Source organism: Perognathus longimembris, chromosome 10 (assembly GCF_023159225.1).
Source record: "Perognathus longimembris pacificus isolate PPM17 chromosome 10, ASM2315922v1, whole genome shotgun sequence".
NCBI lineage: Eukaryota > Metazoa > Chordata > Mammalia > Rodentia > Heteromyidae > Perognathus > Perognathus longimembris.
The window spans coordinates 48,804,624-48,821,249 of NC_063170.1; the positions used below are offsets into that span (position 1 = coordinate 48,804,624).

Here is a 16,626-nt window from a genome sequence, read left to right on the forward strand (position 1 = left end):
CCAACTGCTGAGTGTAAAGAATAAAAACTGACTGCACCTCATCTGCTCCACATTTTAGCTTGTTTTGCTTTGAAGGATTTGCAAGGTAGAGAAAATGGATGCTCCAGGCTCTGATTTCAGCCCATGCTGTGCTATGCAAATGTTCTCTACATGCCTGAGTGACCTTTTGAGAAAGAGCCTTTGTGATCTTCTGTAGCCTGGGCTTGTTCTGAGAATTGTGTGCCAGATTCTTCTAAAAGTGGGGAAAGTGCATTTGCTCAAAGACCACATAAAAAAGCCTATGCTTTTCCTGGCTGAATAGCGACAAGTATGTGTTTCTGACCGTCACTTGCCAGAGCTTTTAAAGTTTAACTCTGCAGGTTGCTTTGCAGATTGCTTTGGGGAATGAAGTGTGTGATAGGGGAACTGGCTCCGGTGGGAGTTCAGTAGCTGGGAGACTGGAAATGCTCTTGGAGCAAGACAAATTCAAATTGGCACCATTACTACATAGGTATTTGTCATTGTCCTAAGGCTGCTGTCTACAAGTACTGGCTGGTTGACTCTCAGACCAGTCTTTTAAGATTCTTTTGCCTCCAATCCAATAGTTTTTCATTTGATTGCTTTTCATTTGTTCTATTGCACACACACAAAAAGAAATACTGCATTATGGAAATACAATTAGTTTTTTTTTTTTTAAGATAAATACTATTCTGATGTCCAAGACTTTGTCTTGGACATTTGTGGTGTTACATGCCTTTACTGAGATACTTAGTTCATGGAGCTGAAATGCTGATGAGAAGTTTTTCCTTTCCTGTAAGTGGCTTTTCTGTTAAAGACCAATGGGTTTGTACCACTGTAAGTTGTAGAAGTTAATCATGATGTTTTTGTACAAAAATTCTTAAAATTGGATTTTTAGATGAGAAGAGCCTAAGATTTGAGTAATTTACTTCCTATGCTGCTGCATGCTTTCCAAGTATTGGAGAGTTCTTTCTCCATCCCTGCTGGGCTCCAGAAGATCAGCATGGAGAAGAGGGATGTTTTCTTCTCAAATCTTTGCACCACTGCAGGTTTTTGTTTGTTCTTTATTTGTTTTGTATGTGTTTGTTTTCTGAGACAAATTCTTACCATTTGGCTGGCCTCAAACTTGTAATTCTCTGGCTTTGAGCCTCCTGAGTGCCTAGTTTTGGAGTAGCTCTTAGTACTTGGTACTTGGCCTCTTCTGTTGGGTGGCAAAAGCTTTATTTTCAGTTTTCACAGTTACATGTGCTATCATGTATCCTTTTCTTCTTCCAAAGTTTTCCTGGAATCTGGGCCCCTGGAGACCAGCGCTGGAACAGATGGATAATGGAGACTGGGGCTATATGGTGAGTGGCTCTTATGGCTCACTTGAAGGCTGGCAACTTGCTTTTGTTTCTTTTTTCTTTATGCATCCTAGGTATAATAAGTACAGATAAAAATTAGGAATTTGTGCAAACTACCCCTCCCATTTATTTGCATGTATTTGGGGGCATTTTTGTTTGTTTTGGCCTTTTACTGAATACAGACTGTTAAGTGACCTTTTTGTTGTTGTTGTGGGCCTTGAACTTAGTGCCTGGGTGCTGTCCTTGAGCTCTTTTTGCTCAAGGCTAGTGCTCTACCACGTTGAGCCACAGTTTCACTTCCAGTTTTCTGGTGGTTAATTGGAGATGAGAGCCTCACAGACTTTCCTGCTTAGGCTGGCTTTGAATTGCGATCTCAGCCTCCTGAGTAAGTAGAATTACAGGCATGAGCCACTTGTACCTGGCTTGTTAAGTGACTTTCTATAATCACTTACTTTAAGGATACTAGGATTTTTTTTTTTTTGCCAGTCCTGGGCCTTGGACTCAGGGCCTGAGCACTGTCCCTGGCTTCTTCCCGCTCAAGGCTAGCACTCTGCCGCTTGAGCCACAGCACCGCTTCTGGCCGTTTTCTGTATATGTGGTGCTGGGGAATCGAACCTAGGGCCTCGTGTATCCAAGGCAGGCACTCTTGCCACTAGGCCATATCCCCAGCCCAATACTAGGATTTTTGGTCTTTGGAGTATCTTGCTCAAAAAATTCTTGGAAGGTAAAGGGATAAGAAAGCTTCCTTGTAGACCTGCCTGTGCCTCTTGTTCTACTTGCTCGTTTGGGTGTGCCTGTCTCTCTCTTTATTTCTCTCTTTCTCTGGTAGGAAATATTTTGTTTGCCTAATACCTGAAGACTTTTTTTTTCTTAATATAAACTTTAAAGCCAGTGGTATGTGTTATTTAGAGAAGCTTGCTTCTCTAAAGGTCAGATTGCAACATTAATGTTGCAAAAGTGAATATACTATTAGATAATGAAATTTAAAGCCACTATTAGCTTTTGGGTTATGTTAGCTAAAGTGTATATTTTAACTTAGTGTTTAAAATTGTTATTTCCATGAAAAAGTTACTAGGACCCCTGTGTCTGTGGCTCACATTTACAATCCTAGCTACTCAGGTAGCTGTGCTCGGAGGATTAAGGTTCAAAGCCAGCCTGGGCTAATCATCCAAAAAAAGAGAAAAAAGCTGCAAGTGAAAGTGTGGCTCAAAGTGGTAGAGTTCCAGCCTTGAGCAAAAAAGCTAAGGAAGCTGGGTACTTCATGCCTATAATCCTAACTATTCAGGAGGCTGAGATCTGAGGATCAAGGTTGGAACCCAGCTGATACAGGAAAATCTGTGAGACTCTGTCTTCAATTAATCACCAAAAAGTCAGAAGCAGAAGTGTGGCTCAAACTGGTAGAGCACTAGCCTTGAGCACAAAAGTTCAGGCTTGATGCCCAACTACACACACACACACACACACACACACGAAAGTTTAGAAGTAATTGTCTTTATGAGATCATTTTTATTTTGTCTTATGTTAAATTGAGTTTAAAAAATGAAAGGTTCTTAAGTAGAACAAAACAACAATATATGATACTTTAGTTTATCTTTTCTTTTCCCATAGTATATTCTGACTTGAAGACCCTAGATCTGGGCCTGAAACTATATGGCTCTGGAGGTCATGCTCTCTAATCTTTGAGTAAACCTTTAAAGGATTGGATTTATCCTTCTTTTGTCTTATTGGAAGCAAGTGTTAGATCCCCTCATGTGAATGGGCTATTACTGAGAGTAAAGTTGCTTTGCCTGATAGGATTACCATCTCTAGTAGTGTCTGAAGGGCTCCTGTGCTTTGGTTGATACTGTTAATGTTCTCTACTTGTCAAAGTTCGAATTTTATAAACCTGGGGTGACTGACTGATGATGTTTTTGAAAATTTCAGATGACTGACCCAGTCACATTAAATGTAGGTGGACACTTGTATACAACGTCCCTCACTACACTGACGCGTTATCCAGATTCCATGCTTGGAGCTATGTTTGGGGGAGACTTCCCCACAGCTCGAGACCCTCAAGGCAACTACTTCATTGATCGTGATGGGCCTCTCTTCCGATATGTCCTCAACTTCTTAAGAACTTCAGAGCTGACCCTACCCCTGGATTTTAAGGAATTTGACCTGCTTCGAAAAGAAGCAGATTTTTACCAGATTGAGCCCTTGATTCAGTGTCTTAATGACCCTAAGCCTTTGTATCCTATGGATACTTTTGAAGAGGTTGTGGAGCTCTCTAGTACTCGGAAGCTTTCTAAATACTCCAATCCAGTGGCTGTCATCATTACCCAGTTAACCATTACCACTAAGGTCCATTCCTTACTAGAAGGCATCTCCAATTATTTTACCAAGTGGAATAAGCACATGATGGACACCAGAGACTGCCAGGTTTCCTTTACGTTTGGACCTTGTGATTATCACCAGGAAGTGTCTCTCCGGGTGCACCTGATGGAATATATTACAAAACAAGGGTTCACAATCCGCAACACTCGGGTGCATCACATGAGCGAGCGGGCCAATGAGAACACAGTGGAGCACAACTGGACATTCTGCAGACTGGCCCGGAAGACGGAAGACTGATCTTCAGGCCAAAGAAGTTCCTGGAAACAGGCTCTCCAAGAAGTGGAAGTGACTGCTTTTCTGCTTTCCTTTTCCCTTCCTTTCCCTTCCCTCCTCTCCCCTCCTCTCCCCTCCCCTCCCCTCCCCTTCCTCCCTCCCTCCCTCACTTCCATCCTATCCTTTCTTCCTCTCTTTCTTTCTAAATTTGTATTTATTTGAAGGCATTGAGGACCAGAAGGAAGTTTTGTGCATTGGCAGTCTCCTCCAGGTTTTGTTCCCTTCACTCTGAGTATGCATGTGCCTGTTTAGAGTCTTCAGATACCTTTTTTATAAAAAGAAGTCTGAAAATCATTATGGTATATAATCTACCCTTAACAGAGCCTTTTATTATTATTATTGTTATTATTATTATTACAGTGCTAAAATGATTTCTGATAAAATGGTCCCTAACTCAACTAGAAGGCTAAAAATAATGAAAGAATGAGTGAAATTCTTGTGATGCCTTTGAGGAAAAGAAAAATCAAAATATCATGTAGGGTGACCTAGTTTCCAAGCCAATAAGCAGTATTGTAATATTAAAGGAAAACTTCCAGTCATTTAAAGGTACTTGTTAAGTACTGCTTTTTACAGTTATGACAACTGTTTCTTTCTATGCATATAAATCAAGCAACCAAATATCTGTAGCCATGGAAATGTCTGACTAGAAATATTTATATTGGATTCTGAATACAAAATGACCCTGTGGTAGAAATCTTATGCCTGGTACAGTATAATTCCCAAGTGTACTGCCTACCAGGGGGAAAAAACCCTAATAAAAAAATGAACTATGAAACTTAGTGTGGTATTTATTCATTGTTATTACATGAAGGAGAAATTCATATTCCTCATCTAAAGTATTCATTGTTTATATTTTAGTGTATACAGCCTGCAATGTATATTTGATTTGATTTGAGAGGGTTCAGTGGAACTTCAGATTGTAGTTCTTAAGAACATTGTTACGGAATTGAAGCAGAGGGGCAGAATTTGGTTTAAAGAGTGCATATTTGAGTGGACATACTATTGGAACCATTATTTCAAATAGGACTTATACTGAAGATATACCGAAGATTTTTCTTCAGTTGTCATAGTTGTCATTTCAACCTTGTGCTGAGCATGGGGACATTATTCCCATCCTACATTTGTGACCCACAAAGGTACATTACTATCAAATTAAGTTTTTTTCTGAGAAGAAATGAATTTCAGTGGATAAGGGATATGAAACACTTGGAGATGTGTGTACTTTTATTTATTTCAATATAGAACTTGCGGCTTAGGTGCTGCTCTGAGCTTTTTTGCTCAAGGTCGGTGCTCTACTCTTTGAGGCACAGTTTCACTTCTGGTTTAGTTGGAGATAGGCGTCTCACAGACTTACCTGCATGAACTGGCTTCGAACTTAACTCCTTTGATCTCAGCCTCCTGGGTAGCTAGGATTACAGGCACCAGCCATTGGTGCCTGGCAGGATTCTATTTCGTGATTTTCTGTTTTTTTGTTTTTTTGCCAGTCCTAGGGCTTGGACTCAGGGCCTGAGCACTGTCCCTGGCTTCTTTTTGCTCTAGTGTAGCACTCTACCTCTTGAGCCACAGTGCCACTTCTGGCTTTTTTCTACATATGTGGTGCTGAGGAATTGAACCCAGGGCTCCAGGTATATGAGGCGAGCATTTTACCACTGGGCCATATTCCTAGTCCCAGTATTCTATTTCTTGGAAGTTAGCCACGGAAGGGATTCTGTTAATGAGTAAGACTTCCTAGTTTGCCAGAATCACTTGTTAAAGGAAGTTACCTACTTTTCTCTGTTTTCTAACTTATCTCTGTTTTTTCAGGCCTGAGGCTGTGGGCCCTAGGGCAGGCAGGTAAGGCTTTTTCCTCTCTCAGAATATTTCTGGATTCTCTTTCCAAAAGAAATGAGAACATTTATTTATGTTCAACTTTCCACATAGCGGTATGACATTTTATTCTGAGATCTGACAAGTTACCCACATGCAAAAACCTGTTATGATTCCTATTTTACTATCTCCAGCTTTGGTGTTCTTGACGGGTTCCTGTGGTTTCAGTAGATCAATGTAGCCATCCCAGGTTACCATTTTAGAAAATTGGTCCTATTTCAAATTGATTGATGGTGTCCTCCCCCCCAAGACTCCAGCCAATTAGGACTTGTTGAGCTACCCGAAGTAAATATGAAGCAAAATGATTTGGGTTGAACATGGTCGTAGAAACCAAATAATATTCATTATTCTAAGTTTATGAAACTTAAAAACTGATGAGTTTTCTCCCATCTAGTTTATTGGAAATAAGGTTACTTTGGGTAAATGTTTATAGGAGCAAATTAGGAAAATAAGACAGCAGAGGTTTTTTTTCTGCTACTTTAATTTGTCAAGTGGCATTTAATTTTGTATCTAGTTGGGTAATTGAAAGTGATAGGAAGAATGTAGCTTGATTATATTTGGGTAAATTGGGATAATTATGTCTGTTTTATGAAATGTTGTCAGTTTACTCCAGGAGAGTTGACGAAAGTTAATACTTAGTTGCATTTTTTGGGTTCCCTGTTGTACTTAAATTATACTATGTGTAGGCTTTTGGAAGACTGTGTATAAGGATGTGTATCATTTTACTATAAATGTTAAAGAGGTGGTAGGCTGGGTATGTAGCTCACTGGTAGAGTACCTGCTTAACATTCACATGGCTGTGGCTTCTAGCACCATAGGAAGAAAGACTTAGGTAAATATGTAGATAATAAGAGATACAGTGGTAACTGAGTTTATTGGCTTTTGCTATATTTAAGGCAAAATTCTAGTGTTTAACCAAATAGATGCTACAAAAGGATAGTGGTACTATTTTTTATTATAGGAAATTTCAGATATATTCAAAAGCAGAGCAAATGGTGAACATTACAGGTGCCTGTTTATTGATCAAAGTCAACTACTACTGTCCCTTTTTCCTTCTAAGGATTATTTTGAAGTAAATCCAGATGCTGTTTCAAGTGGTAAAACTTCAGACCATGTCTTCAAAGATGACTCTAGAGAAACATAATTTCAGATTTCCTTTTGTACATGTGGGTTTCTCATTTCATTTTGTGTCGTGGGTCTACTGCTTCTCTTCCAACACTGTTGGTTGCTTCAGAGCTTGGATCTCCAACTTTGTAGCAATGGTCGGATATATTTCTCATAGGCAGGATTTTTCTATTGTTAGAAACAAAAGCATTATTAAAAATATTTCCTCCAGAATTCATGACTTTGACTTTATTTCTGTGTCTGTACTGGGGCTTGAACTTACGGCCTAGGCACTGTCCCTAAGGTTTTTTGCTTAAGGCTGGCACTCTTACCACTTGAGCCACAGATCCACTAATGGCTTTTTGCTGGTTAATTGGAGAGAGGAGTCTTTTTTTACTTTCCTACATGGGCTGGCCTTGAACCTTGACCCTCAGATGTCAGCCTTGTGAGTAGCTAGGATTATAAGCATGAGCCACTGGCACCTGGCAAACTTTTCCTTTCAAATTAAGTGTTCAGCTTCAAAAAAGTAACATTACATAATATGCTTAATTTTCCAATTATTTTTTAAAATTCATTTGGTGTGAACATATGGTGAAACATTTTTTTCCAAAGGGCATCCTTCCTTTCTCATGTAGATTTTAAATTGTGTATGCAGGTGGCCAATTTTTTTTTTAAACCACATACACAAACAGAGCGTATCCTTGCTTTTGGAATTTAGTACAAATAAAAGGCATGGCTCTTTGAAATTGAACCTGAACCACAAAGCAAGGAACCAGAAGATAGAATCAGAAAAGCAACATCAGAAAAGGTTTCTCCCATTGTTTTCTAATGCATTGCCTAGATTCTTTCCTACATAGCTCCAGCCTCATCTGTTGTATTTTTTGTTGTTATTTATTTACTTCTTTTTGCCTGTCTACACTAAAACCTTGAGCTTAGGCACAAAGCATAACTTGTTCTTTACTGACTCTTTTAATATCTAAACCTGTTTCTGGCAGACTAATATGCTCAGTAAATACTCATTAAATGACTGACTGACTGACTGACTGAATCAGTAGCTGTATTTAATTCCACTACTACTCAGGAAAGTTTTTATAATGGAATGATTAGGGAAAATAGGATTCTTGATTTTAAGTGATTGCCAGTAGTGCGATCACTTCTTGTATCTGTGAGGAAATCACTTAGATATAGTTTCATGTGGAAGTGGGGCTTTTCTTTCATTATTTTCTTTGGAGTGTGTATCTGGAAAGAATAGCCAGGCGCTGGTAGCACATACCTGTAAGCCTAGCTACTCAGGAGGCTGAGATTTGATGATCAAGGTTTAAAGCCAGCCTGGGCAAGGAAGTCCATATAAGACTCATCTCCAACTTAAAAAGCTGGAAGTGGCACTGTGGCTCTAGTGGTAGGGTGCCAGTCTTGAGCAAAAACAGCTCAAGGACAGTGCCCAGGCCTTGAATTCGAGTCCTAGGACCAGCCATACCCCAATACAACCTCTAGATTAGGCAGAAAGCCAAAAGTAGCAGAGATAGCTGGAATAAACCAATAATAAACACCTCATTCTGTCTTGGGATCCTCCCCTGGACAGAAGAAGGATGTTCTTTGGTGATTCTAAAACATTCAGCCTAGTCTACCACTTTACTTTCAGTTGAAAAACTGAAATAATTCCCATTTGTACTTGGATGTATACAGTATATGTTTTGACAAATTTGTGGTAAAATACCTGTAACTGTAATGTGACTTTTTCTACTGTGTAAATGAGGACAAATATCTCTTTATTGCAGCTCCAAAATTATCTGCAGCAGATTACACTTTAAAATTTTGGTGGTCTTAAGGAGCAAGAAATGTGTGGAAAGATCAGTCAACTGGGTGTCATTTGATTGGCTGGAAACAGTCATTTGTCATCTCATATTCCTAAACTCCTGTGCTTGAAAGAGCCACATTGCTGTACCTGTTACCTTTTTAGTAAGGAAGGATGCAGAGTCTATGGCTCTGCTATTTAGCTGGTTCTTATTTTTATTTTTTGCCAGTCCTGGGGCTTGAACTCACAGCCTGGGTACTGTCTCTGGGCTTCTTTTGCTCAAGGCTAGTGCTCTACCACTTGAGCCACAGTGCCACTTCCTTTTTTTAATGTGTGTATGGTAGTTAGTTAGAGATGAGATTCTCCAGAACTTTCCTGCCCAGACTGTCTTTGAACTGCAATTCTCAGATCTCAGCCCCCTGAGTAGCTAGAATTACAGGTGTGAGCCACTGGTGCCTGGCTGATTCTTTTCTTTATGTAGGTCATGCAACCATGTTTATAGAAGGTCTGTCTATTCTGATAGATTCTGAAGTTAGGAAGGTAAAAAATGACCATGTTCATAGTCAAGTGGGAGGAGACAGAAAAATGACTGGAACCAAGTGTGTCAACTTTTTACTAAATCTATTGATTCCATGGGTCATCATCCAAGGAATTCAGAGAACTGGAATGTTTCCTGTGTTGCCAGTAAAACGTGTCTGAGCTCTTGAGTGTCAGCATTTCCTGACAAGTACATAGTGGGTCTCTGGAGCTCCAAAGGGCACACATTTATCTGAGACAACAGCAACCAGGCTGAGCTGGGGAGACTACTTTATTTTTGATGCTTTTTGCCAGTCCTGGGGCTTGAACTCAGGGCCTGGGCACTGTCCTTGGCTTCTTTTTGCTCAAGGCTATCTATCGCTCTGCCTCTTGAGGCACAGTGGCTCTTCTGGCCTTTTCTAGATATGTGGTGCTGAGGAATTGAACCCAGGAACTAATGTATGCGAGGCAAGCACTGTACCACTAGGCCATATTCTCAGCCCTGACTGCTGTATTTGTATGCCAAGACTTAACATTAGAAAGGAGAGAGGTCTGTCCATTCAAAAAAGCTATACACTAGAGGTTTCACTAATTATACTAAACAGTAAACATACACCTTCCTTAGGGAAGTTGTTTATATTTCCTTATTGAATTAAAGGGATGTTAAGTTGACCAAAATGGATTATTAGCCTTCTTACTGACAAGTATGGTGTGGGTAACTAGTTGTGTCCTAACTTTAGCTGATTATGTTAAATTGAGCTTTGGGGTATGAGATTACAAATTGTGAAAAGCAAGTCTAACACCAATTGGAGTGTGACTGAAAGCCTGAGAGTTGCCAATTCGATGAGCTGTGAAGACACCTTTTCTGAAATTGGACTCAAGAGGTAGGAAAGTTTCGTTTCACTAGCTGAACAACATATTTGCATTACAGATCTTAAAATACTCAGTAGTGCACAAATTAAAAATAAAAATAAGTTGTTTTGTTTTGATCATCTATGTTGAATCTGTTATGCAGTATTGGTTCCCAAATTCTATCCATTGACACTCATGTTTTCCCATTGAGGCTGGGTGTTCTTGGACCTCAGTCCTAAACGTAGGATCTTAGGAATCCTGCTTTCCTTCTCATTGTTAATAGCAGTTCTGGCATCCTCCTTAGGAATACTACTGGAATCTTGTCACCATAATCCTTGTAGCTGTCATTTACTTATTTATGGTTCTCCTGCCTATTGATTGTTTTGCCTCTAGCTTCCTATCCCCTCCGACTACTCCACTCTTGCCTACATAAAATTGAGTGCAAAGACAGAAAATAAGATGGTTAAACCACTACAGTGATTTATCTCCTTGTTACTTAAAAGCCAGTTTGCCACTACAAGCATATGCCCTTGGGTGTGTCAAGCCATGATTTAGAGCTTGGGCCTTCCCTGAAATTCCCTTCGCAGGTCCTAGCAATGCATTTTGCTGATAGCAGCTCCTGCTAGGCCACACCCCTGGTTTCTTTTATGTATTTGCTAAAAATATCTTAAACAGGACATGTCTAGTGATTTTCAACCTAATGGGAATCAATTAAAATGGGAAAACAGGTGTATTTACTGCTTGTTCTCTGCTTTCTTACATAATTTGTAATGTGTGCCACTCAACTACCTGAGTATTGGCTGGTGACTTCTGAGCCCAGTGGAATAGACGTTCATACACATTTCCATCGTAACAGCCGAGGGCTGAATTTAAACACTGATCCGTGAAGTCAAAAGCATCCGTTAACAAGATAGCATCCTTCCTGAGAGAGGAAACAAGTGTGAGTATTTTAGATTGTTCTTATGAATCTAATTAATGTAGGATGATGAATAATAATACCTAATTAGAGGTTACATCATTATTCACTTTTCAAACAATTCTGTTATACTTTATAATTTTGGAATTTTATTTTTTATCAATTATATAAGCATAGCATAAAGAATCTGAGAGTCCAGGCATAGTATACTCCTGGAATCCCACCTACCTGGAAGGCTGGGGTAAGAGGATCATGTTCCAAGGACACCCCCCCCCCCCCAAACTCAAGACTAAGAAATAAAATAAAAGGTTCCTTGAAGGCAAGTGGTTCAGAGGAGGACATGGATCAGAGTCAATAGGCTTGATACTGTGAAAATCAATTCTGAACTATTGCAAATGAGGGCAATCTGCTACCTTTCCACTACTACCAGAAGAAAGCCTGCTGAAACACAGAGCCAACATAGCCAGAGATTCTGGTAAGACAGAAAGAAGTAAGGTTCTGATGATAGCACCTTGTGAGAACCTGAAACCTGACACACCCATAGTCAAAATCCATCCCTGGCCTGGGCTACTTTTATATTTAAGCCAGCTCCAGTGCTGGAGCTTGAATTCAGGGCCTCACACTCTTATCTGGCCTTTTTGTTTGTTTGTTTGTTTGTTTTTGCCAGTCCTGGGGCTTGGACTCAGGGCCTAAGCACTGTCCCTGGCTTCTTTTTGCTCAAGGCTAGCACTCTGCCACTTGAACCACAGTGTCACTTCTGGCCTTTTCTATATATGTGGTGCTGAGGAATCGAACCCAGGGCTTTATGTATATGAGGCAAGCACTCTTGCCACTAAGCCATATCCCCAGCCCTTGTCTGCTCACGGCTATCATGCTACCATTTGAACCATACCTCTACTTTTGGCTTTTTGCTGATTAGGTGGAAATAAGCATCTCATGAAGTTGTCTGCCCAGACTGGCTTTGATCTACAATCCTCAGATCTCAGCCTCCTGAGTTGATAGGATTACAGGCATGAGCCATCAGTGTCCAACTTTAATATTTGATTCTTAAGGTTCTACATCTCAAAAGGGCATCAGGGATAAGAAGGAAGTGTGTGAAAACTCCTATTCAACACCAGATACCCTTTGTAGTGGTCTATAATGTCAGTATTTTCCTCAGATATGGATTCTAAAAATTTCACTTATAAATCTCATTTATGATTACTTTGGCTCACTCATTCAATTCATGCATTTTCTTCTTGATAAAAAAAAGTAAAATTAGCACAATTACTTATCTTGCCCACCCCCTCCCCCTTCAAAGAAAGAAAAGCAAAAAATGACTAGGACATGGCTCAAGGCAGAGCCCTGAGTTCAAATCCGAGGACATCTGAGAAAAAATATTTCTTCAGGCTTCTTATTTTTAAAACATTATATTCTGGTATTTCAGGTCATTTCCTTTTCCCCAGAGGCAGCTTTGGTCTTCTTAGCTGAGGTTTTGGTTTTTACCTGAGTATCTTTAAATATTTTGTTTGTATTGCTTCAGTTTTAGATGTTTCTTGTTGACTCTCCAGTACAAAATGGAAAGATTGCCAGGCTCACACCTCTAATCCTAGCTACTCAGGAGGCTGAGATCTGAGGATAACAATTCAAGCCAGGCTGAGCAGATAAACTTGAGAGACTTACCTCCAATTAAACACCTCTTAAAAAGCTGGAAGTGGAGGTGTGGCTCAAGTGGTAGAATGCCAGCTTTGAGCACAAAAGCAAGCCCCAAAGCAGGTAAACAAAGAAAAAAAAAAGGTACAGATTTGCTTTTGGGATGGGCTGGGAATGTGGCCTAGTGGTAGCGTGCTTGCCTGGCATGCATGAAGCCTTGAGTTCGATTTCTCAGTACCACATAAACAAAAAAGCCAGAAGTGGCTCTGTGGCTCAAGAGGTAGAGTGCTAGCCTGGAGCAAAAGGAAGCCAGGAACAGTGCTCTGGCCCTGAGTCCAAGCCCTAGGATTGGCAAAAAAAAAAAATTGCTTTAGCTCTCTTTCTTCGGTATTACACACACACACACACACACACACACACACACACACACACACACACACACACTCCCCTGTCCCCAGTCTGTCCCCAGTCTTAAGCTTTTGAGGCAGTTAGGCCACTGCCCCTAATGAATTATTTGTTGACAAATTCTCATTATCATGAGCCCATCATTGACCATTTCTCTTGTCCTTCCTCTGACTTCTCAGCTAACCTGAAATATGCATCCCTCTGTTATATGCATCCCTCTCAAAACTATATTAAGTGATTTTTCTTGCTTGTCAGACTAGTATAACAAAATCTATCCAATTTCCTGCTGACTTTCTGCCTTTGTAGTTATATTGAGGTGCCAGACTTTGAAGTTAGGCCCCACCACGTGAACCCCATTTTAGAATCGAACCCTGAGCCAATCAGATTTGTACCTGTGTTCTAATCTTGCTTGCACAGCTGATTGTTGTAACCTTGTTCTTTGCCTTTATAAGCCCTGTGTAATCACAGCTCGGGGCTTCCTCCTAACCTCCGCTGTGTCGGTGGGTAGGACGAGGCCCGAGTTGGCAGCTCGTTAAATAAAGCCTTGCCTTGCTTTTGCATTTCGGAGTGTCTGAATCTCGGTGGTCTTCTTGGGGGTGGTCTTGCAACTTGGCACAACATTTGGGGTTTCGTCCGGGATAGCCCCAGAGACCCCGAGATCCCAGACTCCGAAGGTAAGAAAACAGCGCTGTTCATTTGTCCTGTCCTGTAATTTGTCTGTTTTGCTTTTGCTTGTAGGGCGCGAGTCAGTTTGGTTTTTGGCCGGAACTGACCAGGAGGACCTCCTAAACGAGACTCAACCCGCCCACCTTGTACTTGGGTCTGCTCCTTCTGCTTATCTGGCAGGAGGTTGTGGGCCAACTTGGGTCCACTCCTCCCGTACCCTGGCAGGAGGTTGTGGGCCAACTTGGGAGATCTCCAACTCGTAACTCGGGTCCACTCCTTCTGCACCCTTGCAGGAGGTTGTGGGCCAACTCGGGTCCACTCCTTCTTACAGGAGGTTGTGGGCCAACTCGGGTCCATTCCTTCTGCACCCTTGTAGGAGGTTGTGGGCCAGCTTGGGAGATCTCCAACTCGTAACTTTTCTCAGGCCTGTGTGTTTTCCTCCTTTTTTATTGTTTTGTTTTTTGTAGCCTTTTGGACTGAACTTCTGATCAGAGCTATGGGTAACGTTCTATCTTGAGGACCTCCATCTAGCCCCCTAGACTTGATCCTAGCTCACTGGAGGGAGGTTAAGGAGATAGCTCAGAACCAAGGTGTGGCCCTTAAAAAGGAAAAGTGGATCACCCTGTGCAAGTCAGAATGGTCCACCTTTGAGGAAATTGAGGGAGCTTTGACATAGGGAGGAAGCACGGAGGAGGAAATGTTTCCCGCTCCATACTCCCCATCCCAGTTAACTCTACAAGAGGAGGACTCTGAGGAAAATGTTTCAGCTGTGCCCTCCGCTCCGGAGGGTCCTGCCCAGTCAACTCGCCGGCGCCGACAGCCCAGGACACGGATGCATCAGCCCCAAGTCCAGGTCCTGACCCGCAGCCGCCGACGGGGTGGATGTAGGGCCAGCCCAAGCCACCCACAGGTGGCAGGGAGTGACCTCACCATGCTGCGCTCTCATTTCTGTGTTGTTTGTAAGTCTAACAGTCTCTTTTGTGTCAAACCTGCATAGCTCATTGGAAAGATGTAATTGCCATTCCAGCTTCTTTGTAGGTTTTTTGTAACAGTTTCCAGCAGGCCCACAGAGAAGCACAGGTGATTCCTACAAGTTTGTCAAGATCTAATACTGACCCTTAATAAGTTCCAGGTAAGAGAGCATGCTTAAAAACTACTTCTGTGTGGACCACCTTGTTGCTTATAATTGGAGTAAAGTGGCCCCTTATAAGACTCATTGATCTGAATCTGCGGTTCGAAGCCAGCCCGGGCAAAGAAAGGTCCCTGTGAGAGACTTGTCTCTAATCAGCCAGCAGAATGCTGGGAACGGAGTGGTGTGGAGCTCAAAAGTGGTACGGTGCTAGTCTTGAGCTGGAGAGCTGAGGGACAGCACTCAGGCGCTGAGTCCAAGTCGAAAGTCACTCCTCCTGGGACAAAAGTGATGGAGCATCCAGAGGCAGTAAGCCACTGCTTGGATGGCAGAGATGGTGTCAGATCCTAGAGTCACTCCTATTTGGCCTTTCAAAAGTTAATCAAAGCCGGGAAGTCCTAGAAGAATAGTTCATAAGCATGCCTTTCCAATGCACATGTCTGTCTACTGGGCAGGAATTTGCCAGTCATCTGTGATAGTGGTTAGTAAGGGTAAGTTTGTCAAATGAGAGGATAGATTAAAATCTCACCCCCCACAGTTACTCAAAGCCCTGACTGGCAGTAAGATTTTAAGTTGATACATCTGTTTAGGAAGGAAAGCTTGTAGACCTGAGATTGTGTTGTCCTTATTGAGATCTGTTAAAGGCCTGTCAGCTTGCCAATGCCCTCAATCAACAGATTAACCACGGTGGAAGGGACCCTAGACGGCATCGCCACTTGGGTTCATTGCTTCCACGCCAGGCCAGCTGACCCCTTTGCCCTGGATGACAACTACCGTGATGGAACATGGGAGGTCTCCAAGCACCCAACTCAGCCGCTTTACCTTCGCCTCAAGAAAAGAAAGTTAGACTGAGACTAAGGTTATAGGTTCCTGGCTAGGTAAGGTCTACGCCCCTGAGTCAGCCTGAAGAAGTTACAGAAGATGGATGATCTTCACCCATCAGCCCCCCTTTAAAATCAAGGGACCAGAGTTGTTTTTGGGAAGATGAGGCAGGATAAACTAGAGACATGCAGAACAGAGGTACAGAGAATATTCTTGTAAGAAATGGTGACAGGCCCTTTGGTTACTACATTGGGCCCTACTGGCCCATGCCTTACCTCTATATCATCCCCTAGACATGCAAGCCATTGAAATGGACAGAATGGAGCCATGATTGGCTCCCAAGGTACCAAAAAGAAAAAGGGGGAAATGAGGTGCCAGACTTTGAAGTTAGGCCCCACCACGTGAACCCCATTTTAGAATCGAACCCTGAGCCAATCAGATTTGTACCTGTGTTCTAATCTTGCTTGCACAGCTGATTGTTGTAACCTTGTTCTTTGCCTTTATAAGCCCTGTGTAATCACAGCTCGGGGCTTCCTCCTAACCTCCGCTGTGTCGGTGGGTAGGACGAGGCCCGAGTTGGCAGCTCGTTAAATAAAGCCTTGCCTTGCTTTTGCATTTCGGAGTGTCTGAATCTCGGTGGTCTTCTTGGGGGTGGTCTTGCAACTTGGCACAACAATATGACTAGGAAAAACCTGCTTAAACTTGTGTTCTAAAGGTTCAAGTGGGCCTGACTGCTGCTTAGTGTTCCATTATGTTTCTGTGGTTCATTCATTCTATCTTTGTCCTCAGGGATTATTTCATAATCCTCTTCTATCCTCAAGTCTACACAACCCACCTCTGCATCTCATACCAGAATGACTTCGGGTCCTATGTCATGACAAAGTAGAAGCAGTGAGGAGAGCCCACCATTTCTCGCCTGCACTTACAACATGGTCTC

The 16,626-nt window shown here is 41.9% G+C and overlaps 2 protein-coding genes across 5 annotated transcripts in view; one reads left to right on the forward strand and one right to left on the reverse strand.

Annotated features, from left to right (window-relative positions):
* The window catches only part of Kctd6 (potassium channel tetramerization domain containing 6), a 31,997-nt gene extending 27,236 nt beyond the window's left edge, over positions 1-4,761 (forward strand). For 3 of the 4 annotated variants that reach the window (XM_048356052.1, XM_048356050.1, XM_048356051.1), the window contains exons 2-3: positions 1,275-1,343; positions 3,264-4,761. In XM_048356052.1, coding sequence (XP_048212009.1) covers positions 1,317-1,343; positions 3,264-3,950 — 714 coding nt within the window. In that variant the 5' untranslated portion in view covers positions 1,275-1,316 and the 3' untranslated portion in view covers positions 3,951-4,761. Of the gene's footprint in view, positions 1-981; positions 1,344-3,263 lie in introns of those variants that run through there. The other variant, XM_048356049.1, reaches the window with a different exon arrangement.
* Positions 4,762-6,789: 2,028 nt separating this feature from the next.
* Acox2 (acyl-CoA oxidase 2) overlaps positions 6,790-16,626 on the reverse strand; it is a 34,770-nt gene continuing 24,933 nt past the window's right edge. Inside the window, exons 14-15 of the mRNA XM_048356048.1 lie at positions 10,909-11,041; positions 6,790-7,145 (exon numbers count right to left, since the gene is read on the reverse strand). Coding sequence (XP_048212005.1) covers positions 7,083-7,145; positions 10,909-11,041 — 196 coding nt within the window. The 3' untranslated portion in view covers positions 6,790-7,082. The remainder of the gene's footprint in view (positions 7,146-10,908; positions 11,042-16,626) is intronic.